Here is a 24,820-nt window from a genome sequence, read left to right on the forward strand (position 1 = left end):
TGTTTCTCCTGACTCCTGATTTGCTGCAGTTACTGCTATAATTTACAATTTAGATGCATAACACTGGCCTAACCCAGGAGACGGTAAATTTACCTATTGGGCCAAGTCCCTCCAGCTACAGGCTTCTGTAAATAAAGTCTTATTGGAACACAGCTATGTTCACTATTTACATGTGATCTGTGGCTATTTTCCTGCAGCAACAACAGGGTTAATTAGTTGAGACAGAGGCCACATGGCCCTCGAAACCTAAAATGTTGACCATTGCTGGAGAAAGTTTGCTGACCCTTGGCCTACCACTGGCACATCTTATTTTTTTTTCCCCCTATTATCTGTGCCTGGTTCTTCATATACAGTCACCCACACTTTTCTTTTCTCCGTGCATATGTGCTAAGTCACTCCAGTCGTGTCTGACTCTGTGCGACCCTGTGGACTGTAGCCCGCCAGGCTCTTCAGTCCATGGAAACCCCATGGAGTGGGTTGCCAGGCCCTCCTCCAGGGGATCTCCCCAACCCAGAGATTGAACTCCCGTCTCTTAAGTCTCCTGCATTGACAGGTGGGTTCTTTGCCACCAGTGCCACCTGGGAAGCCCTTTTTTTTCCCCACTCCCCAACTTATACCAGATCTTCCTCACCCACAAGCCCATGACATACATAAAACTTCTATGCGTTGAGCAGTGGATCTGTCAGCTCCCTTTAGAGATTCATGGTTCACAGAGCACACGATGTCTGCACCATCATCCTCCCGGGTGACCTGGAAGGTGACTGAGCTGCTGACGGTGAAGGTTTTGCCATTGGGATCTTCCTGTATTCGGGTAGATTCCCCTAGAGAGCAGAAACAGACACGTGCACACACATACACACAGACACAGAGTGAGCCCTACCATGCGGGGATTGTGTGGGCCCCACCGAAGACATACAGATGGTGCATCTCAGCTTAGACAGACTTAGGAAGTTGTGAAATGGATATGTACACACAGGGAGGATGGAGGCCCCAACACACACACACACATTCAAACACAAGTGTACACAGATTATCTATCCTTCCCTTCTCCTCTTCTATACCATGGCTTATGTGCACGTAGACAGACAGACAGGCAGACAGGTACCCCTCTCTCCCTCCCTCCTCCCTGCCGCCCCAGCACCACCTCCTCCTGTCGCCCCCAAGGCAGGAAGAACTTACCATGGAGCTCTTGGTCACCCTTCCTCCAGGTGAGCTGGGCTGCAGGTTTGCTCCCAGAAGACTGACAGCTTAGGGTGGTTGTATCCTTTTCCCGTAATGATGACTTGTAGCCACTGATTATAGGCTTCTGTGGGATTCCTGCCACGAATAGGGGGTGGCCAGGATGGGAAGGAGAGGCACCCTCAGCTCTCCCTGCTGGGATGCACTCTCTGAGGGCTAGGATATCTGGGTTCTACTTTGGTTCCTGACGGGTAGAAGGCTAGAGAAATTGTCTTTCTCTTTGATCTCCTTCCTGAGGACCAGGAGGAAAGACCGCCCCAGAGGGAAAAGATACAGCAGTGGGAGCTTTACTGTACCTGAGATGATACCTCAGATGACCCAACGCACTAAAGCACAGCTAGGTGGCCACAGACATAGTGTGACGCTCAGGGAAGCAAAGAAGGAAATTGAAATACGGGGTCAAGATGAGAGCATGCAGACAATGAGTGTACTTGTCTTGGAAATCAAAATCATACACTGAACATATTTCTCATGTTTGTGTCTCATCACACAGTCTTCGGAGGAAAGTGGAAGAGACACTAGCATCCTTCTGTTACAAGTTAGGAAATTCAAGCTCAAAGAGAGTTAAAGATTTGTCCCAGAGCAAACAGTAAGTAAAGGAGAAAAGATTAGAATTAGACCCAGCACGCTTTGCATTTCATTACATTGCAATATTAACACAGGCTGAACTTTCCCAACATGCCTGGAGAATTGCTTGGCTCTAGGCTGCTTTAGAGGCCCACCCAGGGAGATCTGTTTGCAAGGAAGCGCGCCATGGAGACATCAGGGTTTGGGAGCCTCACCGAGCACGGTAACGAGGGACTTGGCCGTTCTCACGGGCATAGTGAAGATGGAGCAAGTGTATTCACCCTCGTCGGCCAGGGCCACGTTGCTGATACTGATGCTGAGCTCGTGGGGTGTAGATTTAACCAGCTGAATCCGGTTATCTCGAAGGGCTGGGGGAAATCGCGAGAATTGGAAGCAAAACTTTTACTGGCACCTTTCATCTTTATCTTCCAATCCCAGGCCAGTTTTTTTTTTTTTTTTTTCCTGAGAAAGGGTCTAGCATAGTTTGGGGCAGGGGGGAAAAAAAACTGCTCCTGAGTTTGAGCAGTCTTTCAGATATTCAGTCCCTTTCCTAGGCCCTTGGGCTCAGTAGCCTCAGAGATACTCAGAAAAGTAGACTGGATGTGTGGGCTACCTTGGGGCAACACTGTCATCAGCTGTCACTCAGGGCTCCTTTGGGGTGCCCTTTCGTTTGGGCAGGACCCTATAGTACCATGCATGACCTAGGTCAGAGCCATGATAATGAAGTTTCTCTGGAGCCAGTTGAGGAACCCATGGCCTGTTGATTCCCCAAATAGCCTCCCTTCATGTTTCTCAGCCTCTGAACTGCAGGGACATTTCCTCTCAGCTCTGCAGCCCCATTCCTCAGCCCATGGGAGGGAGACAACTCATAGGATGCTACCTCTCTTCTCCCCAAAGTAGAGAGTCTGCTGGGCAGGGTTAGACCACTGTAGGGATGAATCCTCATGGTCTTTCACTTGGCACTTGAGCACCACGGTGCCACCAGCCACCACTGTCTCATCAGATGTCCAGGGCTGACTGTCTGCAGGAGCAGAATAGGGTTAGTTTGCAGACACAGTGCTGACCCCTCCACCCATTTCTGGGTTAAAGTCCGGCTCATCTAATTACAACCATCCAAGGCCCATGTCTCTGTATTCTTTTAACACACCACGGGGGGAGGAAGAGGGGTGAGGGTGGGGGTAGGGGGAGACAGACCTTACTTCCTCTTGCTTCGAATGCACAGAAAAACAGTCACTTGTTGAATATTTGCTGAATGAACGGACAGGGCCACAAACATTGAGAGGAATAAAGGCACCCCAAATCGACACATACCATTCCACATGTATCTTTTCTGATAGAGTGCTACCATTCACCTTTGAAAACACACATACAAATCTGTCATTCTCTTTTACCTTCCTGCCTCCACCTGCATGTGAGCGCAAGAACAGGAGAAGCAATTGAGACTAATAATCCCCAAACTAAAGGTGAAGAAAAGGCCAAGTCGGCCCTTGGGTTACACATTCATTTACACAAGAGGTAGCTGATAAAACTGCAAAATAAACAAACAAAACAGATTAAAAAAAAAAAAGGAACATTTTGACACAGACTTCTCAATTCCTCCAACAAGAACTTCCCTCTAGTCATCAGTTCCCTTAACATATTCCTCTCAGTATCAGTGCTACCCGCCTCCCAAATCAACACACAAACCCAACTCACCATCCTGATGTTATTTTAAAGAAGAATGGATTAAAGTTTTCCCTTCAATGTGATGGAGGGGTGTGGTTTCTAATCCCTCTCTCCTTAGTCAAGTTAAACAAAAGAAGATAATAAGATAACTTACAGATGAGGCCTTTGAATTCCAAATATGCCTTCCAATCAGTTTGAGCTATGAGCCTCTCAGCCTGTGTGACACGTGCTTCCTTCACCTAATATTGTCCCATGTGCCCCCCAGCATGGACTGATTCCCAATATTGATTCCCTCATCTTCAGGTCTGACTTCCTATGACCCAATAGCTCTGACCTTCCAGCTCGGATTTCTGAAACTTTCTTCACACACTTTCTTCTATCCTGCTAAGTTATTTACCCAGCAATGTCATCTCTGAATTGGAAACAAAGAAACATACTTCCTACACTCCCTAATTGAGCAATTTTTAAAAATCCCCACATTCCCTATGGCACCAACCTTATCCCTACTTTATTTGCTTTCTCCTGTCTTTCTCCGTCCCAAGAGTTGCATTTTCAAGGAACAGTCAATGAGCACTCCTGGCACAGAGCAGGCCCTGAGGGGCAAACGTGGTGCCTGCCAGCGCTGACATGAAGCACCAACAGCTCTGGGTGGCTGTCTCCAGAAGGGAGCCCAAATCCTGGCTGGCGGTTTTAGCATTTAGAATCATAAAAATTTGAATGGACAGGGATCTTAAGGCTCATGGAATCCAATTCCCTCATTTTACAGATGTAGACAATGAGGCAATGTTGGTGAAGTGATTGCTTCAGATCATGCCACTCATCGATGGCTCCAGTCAGGACTAGAAGCCTCCTAACTCGCAAGGCAGTACTCTTTTCTCTGGAATGCTCCTCAGGTAGTTGCCTAACTTGAGGACTAAAACTACAACTCTGATATTAGCGAGCCAGAGACTGAGTGGGCTGAATAAATGTGGGAGTGACATATTCCTTAAATATTTCAATGGAAGGGTTGGGAAGTCTTTCATTTACTGCTCACCATATAGTGATGTTTGACTAGTAATCCCATTGTCCCTGGTTCCTTTTGAAGAATTCTACCTCAAGTGAGTCCTTCCAGAACCTCTTTATTCTGCATAATACACTCCTCCCAGAATTATTTGATTTTTGGAAAAAGGTGTAGGGGAAACAGAGGTCTCTGTACTGGAGCGAGGGAAGGAGGAGTAGGTGCCAGAGAAGTTGGTGGTGTAGAACTAAGTACTAAAATGTCAGATGGAGAGGAGGAAGAGTTGTGTGGTAATGAGGGGAGTGAGAACACGGGGTGGAAGCAACATGAGTGAGAGATGATTTGAGAATGGCTGAGGGGACTGAGGGACATCGAGATGAGGGGGCCTGGATTCTCACCTTGACTGGCCAGCATGTCAGGGCTGCTCCAGACTGTGGAGCTGATGGCCTCGTCGAGTGAAGCCAGAGTTCCCAGCTCCAAATTCTGCTCTTGCCAGTAGCCTGGGGAGAGAGTCTCCATCAAGGATGAGCCCTACATGTAAGCTGCTATAGTTTGAGATCTGTACTTTCGTTGCTGGGGGTGGGGGAGAGGACTGGGCCCTATGAAAAGCACGTTCACCAGGGTTCCTAAGAGAAGATGATCTTCTCACAAAGGGGAGAGATTAACCAGAGTCCTGAAAAAGGAAGTGAAGTCCTTCTTTGAAAGGGTGAACTAAGGAGGATGCTAAGCTTTAGTAGTCAGTCATATAATGTTAGAGCCAACAGTGATCTTAGAGATCGACGGGTCCAGTTCTCCCAGCTCACAGATGAGGGCAATGAGGCCCACAAGGGTTAAAAGTGGCTTGGTAAAGGTCATACAGAAACATGAAAGATAACAAAGACTCTTTATTTCTGATCCAGGATTCTTTCTGCTACACCATATTCTCTACTAAAACAATGACAGGTTTAATCATTTGAAAATGTTTCCATTTAATCCTTTAAATGAACCAGTTAAATAAGCATATTGGTATTATCATTTCTACCTCACAGAGAGGAAACCGAATGAAGTGACTTGCCCAAGGTCCTACAAATAGAAGAACAAAGACTGGAAATTAAATGCCTGCTTCCAAAGCCCAAGCTCTGTTTCAAGGTAAAACCCTCAGCACTGCAGAAAGAGACCACAGTTGGGGCTGCAAGTTGCGCCACGCCTTCCCAGACAGTTCCCTTCTATCCAGAGTTCATATTCTCAAGTTTTCCTCCTCCGCCCTCAGTCCCACTCACCACTTTACATCACTGACTCTGCTCCCCTCATCTGGCACAACACACGCGCAAGGCCTGAGTCACAGCTCTCTCCCTAGACCCTGTCGTGAAGTAGCGTACAGTGTCCATGGCCTATTCCCCCAATTCAACCTGAGAGGCAGGGGGACAAAGAAACCCGTTCGCACAATCTTGCCAGGATCGCCCGTCGTAAACCCAGAGATAGCCAATCACGTACGCAAAACTCAGTGACGCCATCGGCTGCTGAGCAGAGTCCGGAGCGGCTCCTTGTCCCGGGGTCCCGGCAGAACTTCGCCCCTCGTCACCTCCTCGCGCCGGCTCCGGAGCCCGCGGAGGTGGGGGCTGGGAGAGAAAAGGACGAGAAGAGGGTGGTGGGACCACGGAAGATGGGCAGGGGGGTGGTGGGGAGGGCACGGGGTGGCACGGGTGGCAGACTAAAAAGAGAAGTGGGAAATGGGCTTAGGGGCCACGAGAAGAAAGGGAGCGAGGGAGAGAACTGCCGAACGGGAGAGCAGGGCGTGGGGGAGGGGAGAAGGGAGCCAGACGGGGGAAGGGAGAGGGTGTTAGGAGTCCTAGCCTCCGGAGAGGGCTCTTAAAGACAGCTTCGGGGACGCCGCCGCTCTTCACGCTCTCTCAGACGTCCTGCAGGAGTTGGAGACTTGACTCTACTCCCGAACAGGAGAAGTACTCATGCCCAAATGGGGAGGGGGAGTGCAACAGAGAAAAAAAGGATCTGTAGCAGGTAGAAGTCGACAGGAGAGGGGGCAAGGAAAGTGCTGATGAGGAGAGGCAAAAAAGATGAGGATGGGAGAAAGAAGGGCGGCCAGGATGAGGTCGCCGAGGGTGCTCAGAGACTCTCCCTGGGGGCCAAGCTGTCATCCTGCTATCTTCTGTGGACCTCAAGGATGGAGGCAACCGGAAGCTGGTGAGTGTTTCGTGGTATTTTCCAGGTAGTCTGTTTGTGGGTGCTTCATTGGGGACCCAGATTGGTTGTGCTAAAGCTTGGCATGGCGGAGGGACCCGGAAAGCCAGAGAGGGGTCAGTGCTCAACCCCACAGCATTGGTACCCAGTACCCAAAGTAAGCACTAAATAGACCTTTGCTCAAATGGAGAAAATAGCTCTCTCTTACGTTGGCATAAAGGCTTTCAGTTTTCAGAGTGGACTTTCAACCATGAATTCATGTCAAAGCAACCTTGAGAGAGAGGCAGCCAGATAGGGTCCCTTTTTAGAAGCGAGGTTTGGAGAGGTTCGGTGACTTACCTAAAGGCACGCAAATAGGACCCCTTTCAAGGATCCTCTTCCTTCTGCTGGTTGGTGCTCTTAAAGCTTTTTCAGCAGCTTCTCTTTCTTACAACATTTCAGCCCACTGTATTGCAATTTTCTTTAGTTATCAGCCTCCTTATCTAAACTTTGAGTTGGTAAAGAGGGCAAGAGCATTCTCTTTTTCATCTTCGTATCTTCAGTACTTAGCCTGTAGTGGGCCCTCAGCACATTTAATTGCCTCTGGTAATTCATTCAGTCACAATTGGCACTCTGATCTGTCCGTTCTCACTCAGGCAGAGCATGTCTTCTGTCCAAACAGCATGGATTTAGTCTTCATTCTATTGCTCCTTATTTCATCTGTGCTGTTTTCGGCCTTCTCCTCCGTTGCTTTTTTCCTTGCTTACATTACATTCATCCCTCCCCTCCTCCTGCATTTTGCTGGCTTTTTTTTTTTTTTTTTTCTGCATAGGATGAATAAGTGAAATGATGATGTTGGTCATTCAAACCAGACTGAATTGTTTAGCTGAGGGGTCTGATAACTAAACAAATACTCTCTAATAAGTGGCATGTTGGGGATATGCTTGATATATTGTCTCTGTAGATTTATAAGGAACTCATTCTGGTTTGCTATGTTTTAAGAAACTGATTAAGAAATAGCTCTTTTTTTTTTTCCTGCGAGGGGTGATATTTTCCCCTTTAATTCTCCAAAGTACTTATGATCTCCTGTCTCCTCTTGAGAATTGTCTGTTAATATGCCTGAAAGTTTTCTTGCTGTTTTTATAAAACTGTACACCTGTAATGATAAATTCTGAATAGCCACTCTCCTGGGAGCAGCTGAATGATTATATAATGTTATTCATAGAAACATGGATAAGTGGCAGAAATTATAACCTGGATTGTGAAAGCCTTGTTCTTTGGATTTAGATCTTGCCAATCGTTTATGACATCAGCATAAATTCCCTCAATGGGTTCAGACTGGAAAGAACTTAAGAGAGTGCTCTGAAAAGGTGGCATGCACTTTGAAGTGGAAATAGTGACAATTCTCTTCAGGCAGGGTCATTGGAAGGAAATGTAGACTTTGAGACCATAAGACCATTAGAAAGGGGAGGCCCAGGTTACTCACGTAGAAAAACTGGTAAAGAGAGCTCCAGTCATATAGGTCATGTTGTTTCTCTGCTTAGAAACCTTCACTGACTTCCCATCATCTGCAGATAACATCCAGATTTGTTAGCCTAGCTCACAAGATCCTGCAGTCTGATGCCAATATGCCTTTCAGCTTTGTTGCTTCTTTACTTCACTCACCCCATATCCCAGACATATGATGCTATTTGGAATTCTTTCTGTAAACCCTTTGCTTTACAGCAAAGTTCACTTTCCCACATTTCACTTTCCCACAGTCACTGTGTTGATAATGCCCTTCACCCATCTGCACACATCTAAGCTCTAACCATCCTTAGAAGCCTATTTGTTTGTGGCACTTCCTTCAAGAAGGCTTCCCTGATTGCCTCAGGTGGAAATCATTTCTGATTTTGTTGTTGTTGTTATTACAACATTTTATCTGCTTTTCTTAAATTATGCATCAATCTTTACTTTGAGCTGAAAGTTTGGCTTCCCTCCTAAATTATAATAATTCTGCAGGTAGTGTTGATATCTGATCCATCTCTATGTTTGGTACCAGCCCTATTAGAGCATATTGCACTTAGAAGGTGCTTAATAAATATTTCCTTAATAAATGAATTAAAGATGCTGAACATCTTCAGTTGGGGTAACTAGGTTCAACATATGCCCGTGAAGAGAAAATAGCTAATCAAACAGGCTAGGAAGAAATGGACCAAGGAAGAAGGTAGATATTCCAGAGGCTGAAGCTCTAGAAAGTTACAAGATGGGGGGAATCTCTATTGATTACCTTCTATGTGTCATGATCCAAGTCAAGTGCTCTGTTTTCATTATTCCAAAATAACCTGTGTGTATGTGTTAGTCACTCAATCGTGACCAACTTTTTGGGACCCCATGGATTGCAGCCTGCCAGGCTCCTCTGTCCAAGGTATTTTCTAGGGAAGAATACTGGAGTGGGTTGCCATTTCCTCCTGTAGGGGATCTTCTGACCCAGGGATTGAACCCAGGTCTCCCACTTTGCAGGCAGATTCTTTACTGCCTGAGCCACCAGAGAAGCCTGAATAGCCCTTTAATAGATATTATTATGCATATGTTAAGGATAAGTTAACTAAGACTCAGAAAATTTAAGTAACGTTTCCATATGATAGATCCAATAAGTACTGAGATAGGGCAGCCTTTAAACTTAGATATCTCTAACCACAAAGCCCAGACACTTTTTTGCACATCTTCACTACACTGCCTCCCTTTGTAGAAGCATGTGCTTTGTGTGTGTGTTGGGGGGCAGAAGGTATAGTTGGAAAGATTCCTTCCTGCATTGCTAGCCAAGGTTTGTTCACCTAAACAATATTCACAACAGTCACCTGCAATACGATAAAAATTAACAGTGTAGCAAGTTGGAAGTGGGAGCTTGTGGTGTTAGTATGATTTATACCCACTGAGTTATGTTTTCAATTGGATTCCTTAGTGCATCTTCATCTACACCTTTGGGGGCTCAGCTCAAAGAGCTGGGATGATTCTTCAGTTAACCAAGCAATAGACGGGTCTGGTTAAAACAGAGTCGCCTCACATTTTCATAGCATTCTGGCTCTAGGCTATGAACTAAGATTGCCTTCTTGTTTGCTCTTAGTTGTCTGGGGCTTTTCTTAATTCTTGGCCTATTTACCCATGAGTCCCAGTATCTTCAGGACTCCCAGCATTTTAAAGGAGAAAGTAGCCCTTTCACTCTGATTCCTTCTGAATGATTGTTCATATGAAGAGGAGCAGAGATGGGAACTGGAGACTTACTAATGCATTGACACCTGTGATTTTGTCTTTCACAAAAGACAGGGCCTTACACATAGTAAGTACTCAATAAATATTTATTGAATAAATACATGAGTAACTGAAATGAATAAAAATGTATTATGTTTCCAATTTAAGTGATGCTAGTAGGGAAGTTTATGTGCTTAAAGTTTATTGCTTGGTTGATGTATTTTCCCTGCCCTGTCTGTTTGGGGAATCCACACTGCATGGGCCTCAGGGCCATATATAAAGTCACAGGTGCACACTCGGGACAGTGGGACGAGGGAACAGAGCTCCTCTGCATAAACACTGCTGGCCTTACAGTGCTTGGGTCCAGAGCTCCACTTCCCAGATTATAGAGAACGCCAGCTCCTCGAGTAGGAGTTAATGGTGATGGTGATGGTGATGGTGATGATTCAGCATTTCTCTAACTCCAGAGTTAAAAATACTCTTCATCCCAGCCTACTTGTTATTCCTCACGACTGCCATGGCAGGTGGGTGGAGGAGTGTTATCTCCAAGGGAAAAACACCCTGGGGGCTGTGGCCCAGAATGCTGAAGGGACCCACTTTTAGAAGGGTTTACCTACACCCATTGCTGGGTTCCCTGGCCAGGTGATCTCACTCTTGATTCTCCCCTGACCCTAGCTATGTAGTGGATTCTGACATATATTTCAGTCACACTGAAGGGAGTGGCCATGACAAGATCAGAATTAGAACTCAGTGTCTGCATCCTTTCCTTATGCCCAGAGCCATATTTTTCTTTAATAGTGAATGTCTGCTTCTGCATTTGGAAGAAAGTGGACCAATCTCATCTGCTGCTGCTGCTGCTAAGTTGCTTCAGTCGTGTCCGACTCTGTGTGACCCCATAGACGGCAGCCCACCATGCTCCCCCGTCCCTGGGATTCTCCAGGCAAGAACACTGGAGTGGGTTGCCATTTCCTTCTCCAATGCATGAAAGTGAAAAGTGAAAGTGAAGTCGCTCAGTCGTGTCTGACTGTGCGACCCCATGGACTGCAGCCTACCAGGCTCCCCCGTCCATGAGATTTTCCAGACAAGAGTACTGGAGTGGGTTGCCATTGCCTTCTCCGAATCTCATCTGAGGCCCAATTTAATCCATAACTCCAAGATTTGGGAAGGGAGTTACTTTGACCTGCATAGCTTTAGAGCATAACATCCTGATCACAAAGAACTCTCTTTAAACTTCATTTTTCACGCTTGCTCTTGGGTTGCCAGGAATTCTATTACTTCTGCAGAAGTCACTGTGTAATTTCCTGGTTGAAGACCATGAGGGCATGAGTGTCAAAATGTTCTCTCACTTCCTGCTCTACATTCCTCTTTAACTTTGTCTTCCCTAAGTCCCCAGGTCGCTTCTATTCCCAGTATTACAGAGCAGTCAGATGAAAGAAAGCTGGGGCCATAGAGGTAAGAGCTATTTTGTCATCACGGCTTGTCTGTTTTTTCAGCTGTACTTCCTTCCTTTCCTGTGGCTCCTCAGCGCAGGCTCCTGTCCCCTCACAGGCAACATGATCCCCTAATGGATCTCCCCGCTCAGCTCAGGTATGCTCCAGCTCACATCCACTTCAGAGCCTCAGAGCTCAGTCACGCTTCAGCTGCCTGCCTCCTGATCGGCCTTCTCTCCAGCTCGCTGCCCCCGCCACCCTCTCTCTGGCTGGGCTGCTGAGACCTTAGCTTGTCAGTATTCCCTCCCTCCCTCCATTATTTCTGTTGTTGTCTGGATTTCCCTCCTGGAGTCTTGTTTATCTACATTCTCTCTGGCTCCCAACAGCCTCTTGGCCCCAAAGAAGTCACTACTCTTTGGGCGTGGCTTTACTCTCCCAGGGGGCGGGGGGCGAACAGGATATAAGTCAAACTGGATGGTGAATGGAGCGGGGAAGAGGACCTTCACTGTAAGGAGTCCCTAACATGCTGATTAGCCTCCGTAGCTTGGTAAAGTGTAGCCAAGAGAACAAGAGATCTTTACAGAATGAGGGATCTTATTCTGTTAGATGATCCAAGAGACTTAGGTTTGGAAGGGACGAATCTGGGCTCAAACAGGTTTATTATTGTAGGCTGGCAGACACTTTTTGGCTGCATCCTAAGCAGTTGTTAGAACTGAAAGGCTTTTGCTTCCTGGCCTTGGAATGGTGTGGCACTTAGCTTTTCCAGGCTGAATGAGGAGGAGGGGATCTTTAGGGTAGTTGGCTAGTTGGCCAGCTTGCCTGCAGAGGGCGTGAGGTTGAGGTTAAAACAAAAAGCACATCGTGGTGTTAACCCTCTTTTCACTAAAAAACAAACAAACAAAAACCAGTTATCCCAAATGTTTTCCCATATCCAAATGTTTTTAGAAAAACATCCACGTTTACGATGTCATGAGTAACTGCATCTTTTTGCTAAAGCCCTGCAATCAATTTGCATGTTCTGGTCATTTTCTACTGACCCCTACTGGCCAGAGGTGGTTATTCCTAAAATCGTTTTGAGTCTTCCAGGCGAGAATGTAACTGATGTCCTTTCTGACTCCACTGCCAAAGTTCAATAATTCCTCACCTTCTTTTCTTGCACCTATTTCTTCCCAAAATATTTTCCCCTCTATGACTCTTAGGCTTCCCTAATGGTTTAGATGGTAAAGAATCCACCTGCAATGCGGGGGACCTGGTTCAATGCCTGGGTTGGGAAGACCTCCTAGAGAAGGGATTGGCTACCCACTCCAGTATTCTTGCCTGGAGAATTCCACAGACAGAGGAGCCTGGCAGCTTACAGTCCATGGAGATGCAAAGAGTCACACACAACTGAGTGACTTTCCCTTTCACTATGGTTCTTTTAGAGTTGATAAAAATCCCAAGTAGTGTCTAGTGCACACTTTCTGTTTTAAAGACGAGAAACCAAGGTCCACAGAGGCTTAGAAACTTCTAAGCGTGGTCACACAGGCAGTTAGTGGTAGCTGGGTTTATAACCCCAGTCTTCTCTTCTCATTGTCATTCCTGTGCACGAGCTAATTTGGAAGTTAAGTTACCATTTAGTGTGACTTTACTTCCAGTGGCATCCACTCTTCCTGCTTCCCAACTCCCTCTGCATTTGCTGTGAGGAACCCTAGGACTCTGGACCTCAGGGGAAGTAACTCTGCTAAATGCCGGGCAGGTTAGAGAAGTTGGGGTGAAATGAGGAAGCAGACGGTGTGAATAATGTCACCCTACAAATGTCAGGGTCTCCCTGGCAGATTCTGATTCTTACAAAAGAGGAGGCCATGGGGCTGAAGCTGCTTCTGTGCCCTTAGGAATTAAAAGGGTGATGAGGAGGGTGGGCTGTGTGAGTGTTAGCATCTGTGTGGAGAGCTGGAGGATGCTAACCTGATTGTGATGTGGGAGACAGAGACTAGAAGGGAGAAAGCCGCAGAGGAGCTTATCCTATTCTTGAGCTAGTGACAGAAAAAATCTGGAGGCAGAAGTGGGCTTGCAGTAGGCTGAGGGGGGGCCCTCAGAGACTTAGTTAAGATTCCGAGGAGCAGAGACTGGGAAGTGGGTGGCAGAGAAGGAGGTGGGGACAGCTGTTGCTTTGATTTGCTATTGAGTCAGTGTTCTCCATGCATTAGCACTGGGAGGGAGCCCCGGGCTGGCCCCCCACACAAACAAGCCCCTCTGGAGCCAACACAGTGTTGAAGCAAGAACTGCAGTTGGGAGGCAAAAAAGGAAGGGGATCTAATCCCCAAAGAGCCCCTTCCTTGCCTTAGCTCCTGCCTTCCAGGACTGGGCTATGTGCTCCAGACAAGCATCGAGTGTTCTGGACTAAGAGATGGGTGGGGGTGATGAGACACAGCAGAGCGGATGGCTTTGTAAGAGCTGCTGGGAGCACAGGTTCTGTGCAGGGGGTTGACTGTCATCATTTATTTCTCAAGCAAGCCCCTAAGGGCGGGCATGAAATCACTCCAGTTGATGACAGCCTTGAACCATTTTAGAAGCATCGTTTCACCTCCATCTCCTCATTCCCTTCCCACCATGTTCACATCCTCAGAAATCAGGACAGATATGACCTGGGTCTGTGTTCTAATGCAATAGAGAGTCAGGAGGCCAGATTTTGAACTCTGAGATGTCCCTTGAGCCAAGTGTAGGCACTTTATACCCTTTCTCTAAGTGTATGTAATTGCTCTCACACGTCTGTAATAGAATTGGGAAAAAATTGCCCCACATTAGGAAAGGAAACATACCAGAGTCTGGGTGGAGTCAATGAAAGCATAATTAAGTTTAACTTGTTGGAAAGTATGTCTAGCCATGAGAAAATAGGAACTGGGAATGGGCAGGAAGCCCAGGAACATTGGGGAGAAGTAAAGAACAGATTCCCTAAGGAATATTCATCCAGGTGCCAAAGCCTGGCTCCTAATTGTCCATAGCCACAAAACCTGTTGGAACAGATGAATGACTTCCCTTCTCCTTTGCTCTTAATGTCGCACTGTAGATAGTTGAGGCTGATGGCTTGGTGTGGTGGGATAACAACGCTGTGAAAAAGTTTAATTTGTTAGAAGTCAGGCAAGAGAGCGTTCTGGCTCTCTGCCGGCTCTCATTTTACTGACTTGTTTTTACTGTTTCCCTTCACTGGGTGATCAGAGTCAGGGTGTGGATGACAGGTTCAGGGCAGTGATTAGGAGCATCACATGGAGAAAAAACTGCTCTGCTCCGCACACCCACACTGCTCTGGGTCCCCCTCTAATGCCAATCCCAGCTGAGATTTAGTCTCTTCCCTTCACTTTTCTCACCTAAAAATGTATTTTGCAGCAAGTGCCACATTGTTCAATTAGCCTTATTCTGTGCCTTCCTGGGAATTTAGCTCCTTTGTGAGACAGATACATTCCTCCAAGCCTACAGACATCACAGTCCCTGAAATGGCCATTAATTCTGCCATTCCAAAGTTCTCCTCCTCTCCTTAAACCTTCATTGAGTGTCTCATCTTTAATGTGGATGTACATTCGATTCTGTTCCCCAAGATGCATATATATTCCGATGCATATATATTTCAGCCTGGTTACTCTCTTTTTCCCCTTCAGCATGTGACCCTCAACACACACATGATGACGGGTTTTCATTCTTTGTATCTCTGTTTTCCTTTTTTTTTTTTCTGTCATAAACACAGTTTTCTTATGACCCAGATACAGAGCCCTTTTCACAAGCCCGTTATTAATCAGAACCCCTTACGTCCGTCCAGCAAACCATATGGTTCAAACTCAGAGATTCTCCTCAAAGCAGAATTCAGAATCCTGCTCAGACTCCCCAGGAGAGGACCAGAATCCTCTTCTCCCCAGGGCTGAGCTCAGCCCATCTGTCCCTGACACTGGACTCCAGGGCTTGGAAAGCAGAAGAGAGCTGGCATGAAGCAGCAATTGTAGATAAATGGGAATGTGCGAGGCCCATGGGCTAGTGATGGTGGTTTTTATATTTGTTTGAGATTATAGGATGAGATGAGTGGAGGAAATATATAATATGTGTTTGGAAATATCTCATCCTTAAGAACTAGAGAAAGAACTAGTAAGAACAAGTGAGTGCAGTTGTCTCACTGTTTTGTTTACATTAGCTGAGGGACAAATGATTAGGAGCAGATGGTAAAACAGTCCTCTCATTTTATGATAATGAAAAAACTTTGCTCTTCAAAGACTGACCTAGACTAAGCTAAGTCTCAAGTAACTTGTCATCTAGGTATTTGTTAGACTCTTGCTGGGTTTCCAAGGAGGGTTGGGTACTTAAGTTAGAGACTCAATAAACCAGTTCACCTTCTGAAGCTTTTTACTCTGAGACTTTGGCTGGAATTCTAGAATCCAAATTGGAAGTAAAGAGCTAGATCCCAGAAGAAAAAATGAAGGCAAGAAGCAAGGATCTGCATATTCCCAGTAAAACCGGGTGTTGGAAGGACTAGTTTTTCATTCTACCTTGCTGATATCTGCGGCTGTATGAAGGAAGTAGAGAGCTAAGTAATGGTTAGCTTAGAGATGAATGGCTGAGATACCAGCCTTCATTTCTTTTTTTTCTCCCTAGGGCGAGGTGATACGTCTGACCTTTTTTGACCCTGAACTGGAAGTAAATGAGCCAAAGGTGCTTATAATTAGCAATCAATACACAATTAGTGTAGGTCTAGCTGGGGTAAGGAAAAATGAATCCTGAGAGAAAATAACATTTTAGTTCTTTATGTTATTTAGCTTTCTTATCATTCTCCTGGAGACCTCTGGGAGAAAGATGGCAAGAGATGAGAGGGTTAAAGAATCCCAGAGGTAAAAGCTAACACAGAAGAATGATACACATATTGAGAAAAAGCTGGAAATTCTGCATTAGAATCCTTTCAGAAACATGTCTGCTCTTTATGAGAAGAGGGGGCTCAGGAGATGAGTAGATGCGAGATACTCCAGCTGTTACCATAACCCTAATTCTGTCTTCTTGAAAGCTCACTCATGGAGATAAATCACTTCCATTACCTGTCCTTGAGGAATGAAATTTCTCCTTGTTTCAAATAAGGAAATGGAAGAGGGGTACTGGAAATTAATTCTGGAAACCTGTCTCTCCAGCTTCACTCTGTACAGGTCATTCATAAGTGTTAACTATTATATGAACTATTATGTAAAATTGACAGGGGGAAATCATCATGGAGGGGAAGAGAAGCTTGTATAGCTCTGATGTGATGGGAGGAACAGGCTGTCTAGTCTCAGACTGGCAGGGGCTGAGCATTCTTGGCTCCTTGCTGCACTTGACGTCATCAGCTTATTGGCAGATAACCCAGAAGAGTAGCAGAGTCCAGTTTAAAGATGCATCTTCTGAGATACGGCCAAGGACTTGGACTCTGGGATAAGACGGTTACATTAAGGCCATTTAGTCTATACAAGATGGTTATAATGATGAGGAACATGAGTCATGGATTTGGTATTTATTTAGACTCTCCCATATTGCATTCTTCTATCATCTATTCTGATGAGCCAACCTATATATTGTCTTTATGTTTACTGCTAAGGCCGAGGGGAAAGGGACAATGAGTATCATGACAGGATACTTTGAGCTGGTTGTCAGGCTCAGAGTGGTGTTAGGAGGTATGTGCTCATAAACTGAGTAGGACTCATTTTGCATTCTACATGTATAGTGTATATATGGTAACTGTACGTGAGCAATGCTGTCTCAATCTAAGCCACAACAGTTTGTAGTTCTGTTTTAAATCTATAAGCCCATGTATAGCAAACATTCAGTTCTTTTGAGGCCACTTGAGGTCACTGTAGGCCCTCATCTCCTGAACATTGCAAACAACACTTTTCCACCTCAGAATTATTTGCTTTTTCTGTCCCCTTCCTACAGGTGACTAGGTAGTTATGAAGATTCTCCAGATTTGGTCTTGTTCCCCTCTTGCTGATAGAGCCAGTCAGGAATCATAGCCAAGATCATGTGTGTGTTTGTGGTAGGAGGAGGGAAATCCCATCCCTGTTTTGAGGGCTGCACTGTGGAGAGTAAAGAGATGAGGAATTTGGATGGGGAGCAGGACCACGGAGAGCAGCAAGAAGAGCCTGGAGTGTCCCCATCAGGGGCTAGCACCATGGAGAGCTCAAAGCACCTGTGGTTTGTTCCACAAAGAACAGGAAAACCAGGATCATGGGTTAAGGCAGCCAGCTCGCAAACAATCAAAAGAGAAAGAGCAGACATCAGGGCTTCTGTTAGGATCACACCACACCCATCATTTGCTCTCAAAGGACTTCTCAAGTACTTTGTTTGAACCTACCACACATGCAACCCAGAGATGGTGCTAAAAAAGTGAGAACCACCACTGGACTGAGTTTGTCAACATAAGCCTCAGTAATTATGGAAATTACATAAGAATCAGTGGTGGTGGAGAGAGTTTTGATTTGCTGCAACCAATTATGAATGCCAGTAAGAGTATCTTTTAATGTGGGAAACTGCCACAAAGCCTGGGTCTCCTCAGAGACACTAGACATAAGGAAGCCAAAATGTGTATTATAGTTAGGTATGGTATGAGACCCAGAGAAGGAAAAGGCAACCCACTCCAGTATTCTTCCCTGGAAAACCCCATGGACAGAGGAGCCTGGTGGACTACAGTCCATGGGGTCACAAAAGCGTGGGACACGACTTAGAGATTAAACAACAAACAGAGGGTGTGACATGTATCAATCGAATGCTCTAAGGCACCCTAAACTGCTGTGAACAGTCCAATCTTGATCATACATGGAAGAGCATAATGGATTATGCCTTGTAAAAAGGGTATTGTCCTCAGGACTTAGAGGTCTTTGTGTTAGTTGGGAAATTTGGCCACTCTCTTTAGACTTAGGGAAATTTTGGTAAAGGGACAGATCGCTCTCTCTTTTGGTGCTTGTGGCTTCAGTGAAGAATATGTAGCTTTAATGAGCTTATATTTTGTTTAAAAAAAAAAAATCTCAGCAGTTTCATGTGTTCAAGACTCCTATCTCGGTGCTAGAATGGATGGATCTCCTTGTTGTAACACGGTTGGATTGGGTTTCTACTTGGGTGGTAAAATCCCTGAGCATCAGCTGGTTCTGACCTGGTAAAAAATCATCTCTACTGCTGATTTTAGAGGAAGAGGCAGGTCTCTAACCCCAGAGACTTGTTCTTCCCTCTCTTTCAGTTACATGGAGGATTTGTGCTTGATTTGACTGAGTTCTCAGGGACCTGAATCTTTTTCTGATAGCTTGCTTTTCCAGGCTTTTTTTTTTTTTTCTAGTGGTTTGTTTCTTTCATCTCTTATAAGTATTCTCATGAGGATTGCTATTCTCAGAGTTTATGGATGGGTCTCTAGGACATGACCTCATCCAGGAAACAAAATGTTCCAGTGCATAGACCTATAGCCAGTGATGAAACAGGAAGTGTTAACTTGTAGCATAAAAGATGAAAGGAGAAGATATAATTACCAAAACTTTCTAATACCCTGGCTTGTTCATGCAGTAGTCAGTTAGGAATCGGTGCAGTCTACAGCTTGCATTCATGGAAAACCTGGAGCCTAGATTACCATTCTTCAGTAAAATTCCATTACTGAGAAATAGATGACAAATAAAGGATTGTTGAGCTGGTTCTGTTGGAGTAGGAAACGACAAAGAATGTGACTAGCTTCAGCCCCAGGGGTTTAATTTCTCTGATGATAACTGTGAGGGTTTTTTCCTTAGGTTATTTTTTGTGACCTAAGGACAAGAAGCTTTTGATTCCAGTATATATTATTTGGACTGCGAGAAAGCAGCAATAGCAAGGGGTACCAAAATCACATCTAAGAATTTTCAGAGCAATGGCACGACTACCTGGTCTGCTGTTTCAGAGTGACCAGAACACCAGAAAGATGCCATCTGTGGAGTTTTATGGCTGCAGAACTATGACTCATTCTTCAAGTGAATAGTGACTGTCTCCAACAAGGCACTGTTGAAATTAGATTTGGACCTCCTTTCTTGCTCAGTTGGAAGAGGAGAGAGAGGAAGAGAGAGAACAAGAACCTAAGGATAGTGAACTGTCTCATTTATTGTCAGTCTAGGGTAGAGGATTTCAGACTGTATGTAGCAGAACCTCTGTGCCTTAAGGATTAGGGGGAAGTATAGGGGAAGTCAAGAAGAAGGGCGATAGGGTTTCAGGTCTTACTTATCTGTTTCAAAAAGAGTAATTCTCCTTTGATCTGTTTTATTTATTTGGTAAAGAACTTCCACATCTTTAAAGATAAAAGTGAGAAAACCACTGTGCTAGAAGAAACTACTGGGACCAACAATGCCGCCGAGCCGTAGGGAGAGCTCAGGACAGAATCTTTGGTGTAACTGCTGGAAGAGGCAGTTGATATGCTGCAGCTTGGGCCCCACATCAGACAGACTGGCTCTGTATGGAATTAACTAAACTCTACGATACCAGTGTCTCTCTGATGCTTTCAGCTTCTCTGTACCCGAAAATGCCATGTCTGAAGGGAGAGCATCTCCTTCCCAAGGATTCCCAGCTGCAACTGGGAAGAGAACAGAAAGAGAACAGCTCCAGCTGCAACCAGGAAAAGAAGCTGGGCGCAGCAGGTCTGCCAAGCAGATCCGTGGGCAGCTCTGGAGTGACTGCCTGCTGGACTTCTCCGGCACATTGGGCATGATCTCTACACTGGGCACCTGGCCAGGGGGCTGCAGAATGGACGGCAGTGGACAGAAGGTCATTGGGAAGGGAAAGATGTTCATGTGTGAGGCAGTGCACTCCAAGGTTAAACTGCTGTATCTTGATCTGAAGGAAAGGGAGGCTGCCCACCTGTCTGTTTCTGTACCAGATCAACTCACAGAGTGCTGGAAGAAGTTTGAAAAAGAAAAACCAAGGGAGGTTGGTCGCAATGTGGAATGTGGAACAGCTCACTGGAGAGACAACCACAGGATACATGAAGTTCACGGCCTTGTAATCCCCCAAACCTGGAAGTGCCAACTTCAGCCAACACTAGTGGAGACATGTGAGAAGGAGAGGGCAGCTGGCTCACCCGGCATGTCTAAACCATTCCTGAGTTTCGAACCACAGCACTAATGGTCAGGTTCAGATAACAACTGTTTGCCCTTCTCCAGCCCCTACATCCCTGTTCAGTCTGATGAAATCTAAAAAAGTACATGCTCTACTCCAGGGAGCTGTGTGTTGCCACTGAGCTCCCTGCCCAGGGCCCTCGGGAACCCCAAGTCAGGGGTCCTAGACACACCTTCTGTATGATCCTGGGCAGAATGGTCAACAGGACCGCCACCTGTGGGTATTAAATCTATACACCTGCCTCCCACAGCAGAGTGGGCCTGTTTAGATCCCGAAGCTAGGAAGTAGAATTAATTTAGATAGAAGATGGTGCATGGTTGTGTCTCCTGTGCATCGGTGCCTCCTGAGACACTGCAGCCAGACATATGGCCACTGTCAGGACAGGCAGTGCTCTAGAAGGACAGTGATGCTTGGTTTGACTCTTTTTGGGAACAGATCTTCTAACCCATCTCCAAATTCTCAATCCCTCCTCCTGACATTCTCTATTCAAAATTTATTGGCTTCCACTCTTCCCTCAAGCCACTGCTATGAGAGGTATATATATATATATATGTGTGTGTGTGTGTATAAATATATATATATATATATATATATATATTTAAGGATAAAGCATTTCTTTTCCTCTAAATCTTAAGCCTGAGTAGGGGCTGAGCCCCCAAATTGAGGACTAAGAGAAAAGAGTGCAGTTGGTGAAGAAAGACTTGGCTAATACACAGATTACTCTCTTCTCCAGTGTTTGTTTATAACCTAGAGTTGAAGAGCTCACAGCTTTCTGGGATGACTTCGTTCTGTTGAGGTTCCAACCTGCCCCACCAGTCCCCATTGCCAAACAGAGGCAGTTTGGGTCACGCTTGTCCCTCTTAAACACAGCTAGCAGAATGGGAAGGCCAGGGGCTGCAGCTGAAAGTCAAGGCCTAGTAGAGAGTCCTTATTTGGGTATGTACACCGCACCCAGCAACCTCTCCTTTGCCTTGCACTTAGCCTGCCCTCCGGCAGGACTCTCTTCACCTCCTCACTGAGTAGGGTCTAGGGTCGTCAGTAAGGCCATCCAGGGGAAGTGGGGTTCCACATAGGGGAGAGGAGGGGCCTCTGTCCTGTGGTGACTCGGGTAGGAACTCCCTTGGGGAGTGTGAATGGATACAGAGCAGAAGGAGCCAGCCAGCTAGGTAGAGGATGCTGCCCAGTGTCCCCATAACACCAGAAGCTCCTTCTTCATGATGGAGATAGGACTTGGGGAGCAGGTCGGGCGAGATGGAGCAAGTATTCCTCCAGCACCCTGGCTCTTCGCCTGTTTCCTTCGGATGAAATTCTCTACATCATCCTCCCGAGTTTCACCCCTCCCCTCTCCACCCCCGCCCCGCCCTGTGCCCATCCTTGCTGGCCACTGGGTCCATCGCCCAGGAGCCGCCTCCCCTTTCTCCTCCCCTGCGGTTCTTTCTGTTTTTCGTTGGCATCTGGCCGGGCACAGCCACCACCCTCCCGCTCACTCTCCCCACAGCCCTGGGCTCCGCAGAGGTCCCGGTCCCCCTTCCCCTCCCCCAGCCCAGCCCGCCTCTGCCAGGGGCGGAGGAGAGCGGAGGATGCATTCCTTTAGTCCCTTCACCGCCTGCCCTCCCTCCTCCGGGGACCTGAGGCTCTGAGCTGTGCCTGTCTTCGCGGTCTCCCTACAAACTGTCCCCTGCCACCCCATGAAGCGTCAGCAACCTTTAAGAACGCTGAGGTGCCCCCACGGCGCTGACCTACATAGCCCGGTCCAGGGCGGGAGGGGGCCCCTAGCCCCTCACCCCGGGCCCCGCCTCCGTCCTCCCCCCACTCTCTTCCTTCACCTCTCTACCATGACTAACCCAAGCAGGTTTAGTTCCTGACTGAAGCAGAGGGGGCTAGGCGAGACACCTTACCTCCAAATCGGAAAATCAGTTCTCAGCCCAGGAAAGCTTTGGGTTTTCCATGCCTCCTCCTCCCCAAATATCTTCAGTCTTGCTTTTGCCCAGTCTCCCCCCGCGACTCCCCCTCCTCCGCTCCCGTCTGGGCTTCCTCCCCAGCTTCTGCCGCCGTCGGGGACCCTGCCATGCGCGGGCCCCCTCCGCCCAGTGTTGTTGTTTTGCTCCAGAGAGAAGCCCCCCGCTTGCTTGCCCACGCCCCCCTCCGCAGCCTCACCCAGGCCCCCTTCCCTGCCCACTCGGAGCTCCGCCGCGGGTGGGGGGCGGCCGGGGGAGCGGGAATGTTTGCATACATCAGTTCAGGGGCGCGCACTGGCTACCCAGCCCCTCCAGACACACACACACACAAACAGCCGACACACGCCCTGACTGAAGCAGCGACGAATCTCACTCCGCCCCCAGCACACACGGACACAGACATACACACAGATCCTGACACAGAAACGCAGCCAGACAGCAACACAGACGCGCACACCCAGACGCACCCGGGCCGCGGCAGACCCAGAGCCCGGGCGGCCCGGAGCAGACCCAGGCCCCCGGCTCCACACGCAGACACGCCGGACGGTGTGCAAGGGGGGCACGCGCGGCACACCCCGCGGTCCACAGAGACGCGGATGCTCGGAGGCAGGCACAGGCTGTCAGGAGCGGCTGGCGACTCGAACCCCCGCGTGCAAACAAAGCCGGCGGGCTCCCTCCGCCCCCTCGGCCGGTCGGAGCCCCCGCCCCGGCCCCTCCCCACCTCCCCTGGCGCCGCCCCCTCCCTCACTCACCGTCCTGGGAGAGGTTGGCCCCGCCGGGCGCCCAGCAGCAGGCGAGGAGCAGGAGCAGGGGCAGGGCGGAAGGGGCCCCCATCGCGCTTCCCGGCCGGCTCCCTGGCAGGGCGCTGGCGAGCCTGGGTCCCTGGGGGCTGGTGCTGGGGAGAGGGGTAGACGACGCCACTGACCGAAAGGGCGCCCCCGAGCCGCTTCGGAGCCCGGGGCCGAGGCGGGGACCGGGAGGGAGCCGGCGCTGCTGCAGTCGCGGGGATTAAATAGGGCGCTCGGAGCAAACCATTCGGTTGGAGGTGGAGGGGGGGTGACGGGGGGCTGGGCTGGTCGCGGGGGGGACCGGCTGCCGCATTCCCCACTCCCCCCCGCCTGCCGCACCCCCTCCGCGCCGTCGTGGTGCCTTCCACCCTCTCCCCCGGGAGCTCCACCAGCCCGGCTCGGGCGTGGAGCAGAGGGAGCGAGCTGGCTCAGCAGTGGGACCCGGCGCCCACCCCTCCTAGACTTGGGGTGGAGGGAGGGGAGTCGGGCAGGGCCTTGGGCCAGCTGGCGGGAGCTGCCACTGCAGGCCTGGGCAAGGGCGTGCCCACTAGCCCGAGAGCTTCCAGCCCCGCCCTCCTTCCTTTGGCAACTGGGGATCCCCAGGAGTGGGATGCCCCTAGGGTGCCCCTATCAACAGTGTGCCCAGGGACATCTCTGCAATGGGTAACCAGTTACCCTGGTCTTTTTCCAAAGCACTAACATCCCTAGTTCCTCTGACGAAAGAGCCCCTACCTGGACGTCCAGCAACAATTTGTGGCCCCAGGCAATTTCCTTTGAAAGGCATCTTCCAGCAAGCCCCCAGGCCATGGGAATCAACACTTCCCTCAATCCCTCAAAGAAATTGCTCCCAGTCTAAAAACAGCGATTTCCCTTCAGATTCTGCCGAACTGAGCAGCCTACAAAGCAACTCAGTGGTTTTCCCCCTTAATCCTTCCTATTCCCTGACTTTACTCCCAACCTTTTCCAATGTGTTCCTTCTTTATAGTTCAGAGGATCTTGTCCTTCCTTTTTCAAGTTTTAGTGAGTACGATTCTCGGAGAATGGTCTGATCTACAGATTCTCAGGAAGCTACTCTCTTAAGGACCTTATGTGGCTAAAGCAGTCTTGCCCCTGAGGCCACATATAAGATGAATGAGAGAAGCAAGGTGTCTGTACTTGCTCTTGGCTCAAGAGTTCCAAGCCCCTGGGGTTTGCTTTTTTTTTTTTTTTTAATTGTGATTGAAGATCTCTGGAAGAGTCTTGGTAGATCTCAGAAAGAGACCCTCCTGAGTCAGTTTTGCTCCAGCTTACCTCTTAGGTATACACTCCTAAATTTTAGGATCTCTGAGTCAAAGAATTTTATGTGTATGAGTATTTTTTAGAAAGTATTTGGTACGATCCTTATTACACAGGTGCAGTTGAGATTCAAAGGGTATGATTAGACTGACAATAGTAGAAAACACAAGTGTTGGCCAGGACATGGAATAATATGATTTTTGAAATGCCCTCTAGTCTTGGGTAGTATGTATGGATGTGAGAGTTGGACTATAAAAAAGGCTGAACACCAAAGAATTGATGCTTTTGAATTGTGGTCTTGGAGAAGACTCTTGAGAGCCCCTTGGTCTATAGAGATCAAACCAGTCAATCCTAAAGGAAATCAACCCTGAATATTCATTGGATATTGACACTGAAGTGCCAATACTTTGGCCACCT

General features: G+C 47.7%; 1 protein-coding gene across 2 annotated transcripts in view; it reads right to left on the reverse strand.

Annotated features, from left to right (window-relative positions):
• CADM3 (cell adhesion molecule 3) overlaps positions 1–23,349 on the reverse strand; it is a 31,215-nt gene extending 7,866 nt beyond the window's left edge. The window contains exons 1-6 of one of the 2 annotated variants that reach the window (XM_043452366.1): positions 23,093–23,349; positions 4,867–4,968; positions 2,687–2,827; positions 2,022–2,174; positions 1,180–1,317; positions 651–821 (exon numbers count right to left, since the gene is read on the reverse strand). In XM_043452366.1, the coding sequence (XP_043308301.1) occupies positions 651–821; positions 1,180–1,317; positions 2,022–2,174; positions 2,687–2,827; positions 4,867–4,968; positions 23,093–23,174 (787 nt within the window). In that variant the 5' untranslated portion in view covers positions 23,175–23,349. The remainder of the gene's footprint in view (positions 1–650; positions 822–1,179; positions 1,318–2,021; positions 2,175–2,686; positions 2,828–4,866; positions 4,969–23,092) is intronic. The other variant, XM_043452374.1, reaches the window with a different exon arrangement.
• Between the last annotated feature and the right edge of the window lie 1,471 nt (positions 23,350–24,820).

Source organism: Cervus canadensis, chromosome 2 (genome assembly GCF_019320065.1).
Source record: "Cervus canadensis isolate Bull #8, Minnesota chromosome 2, ASM1932006v1, whole genome shotgun sequence".
NCBI classification, from domain to species: Eukaryota; Metazoa; Chordata; class Mammalia; order Artiodactyla; family Cervidae; genus Cervus; species Cervus canadensis.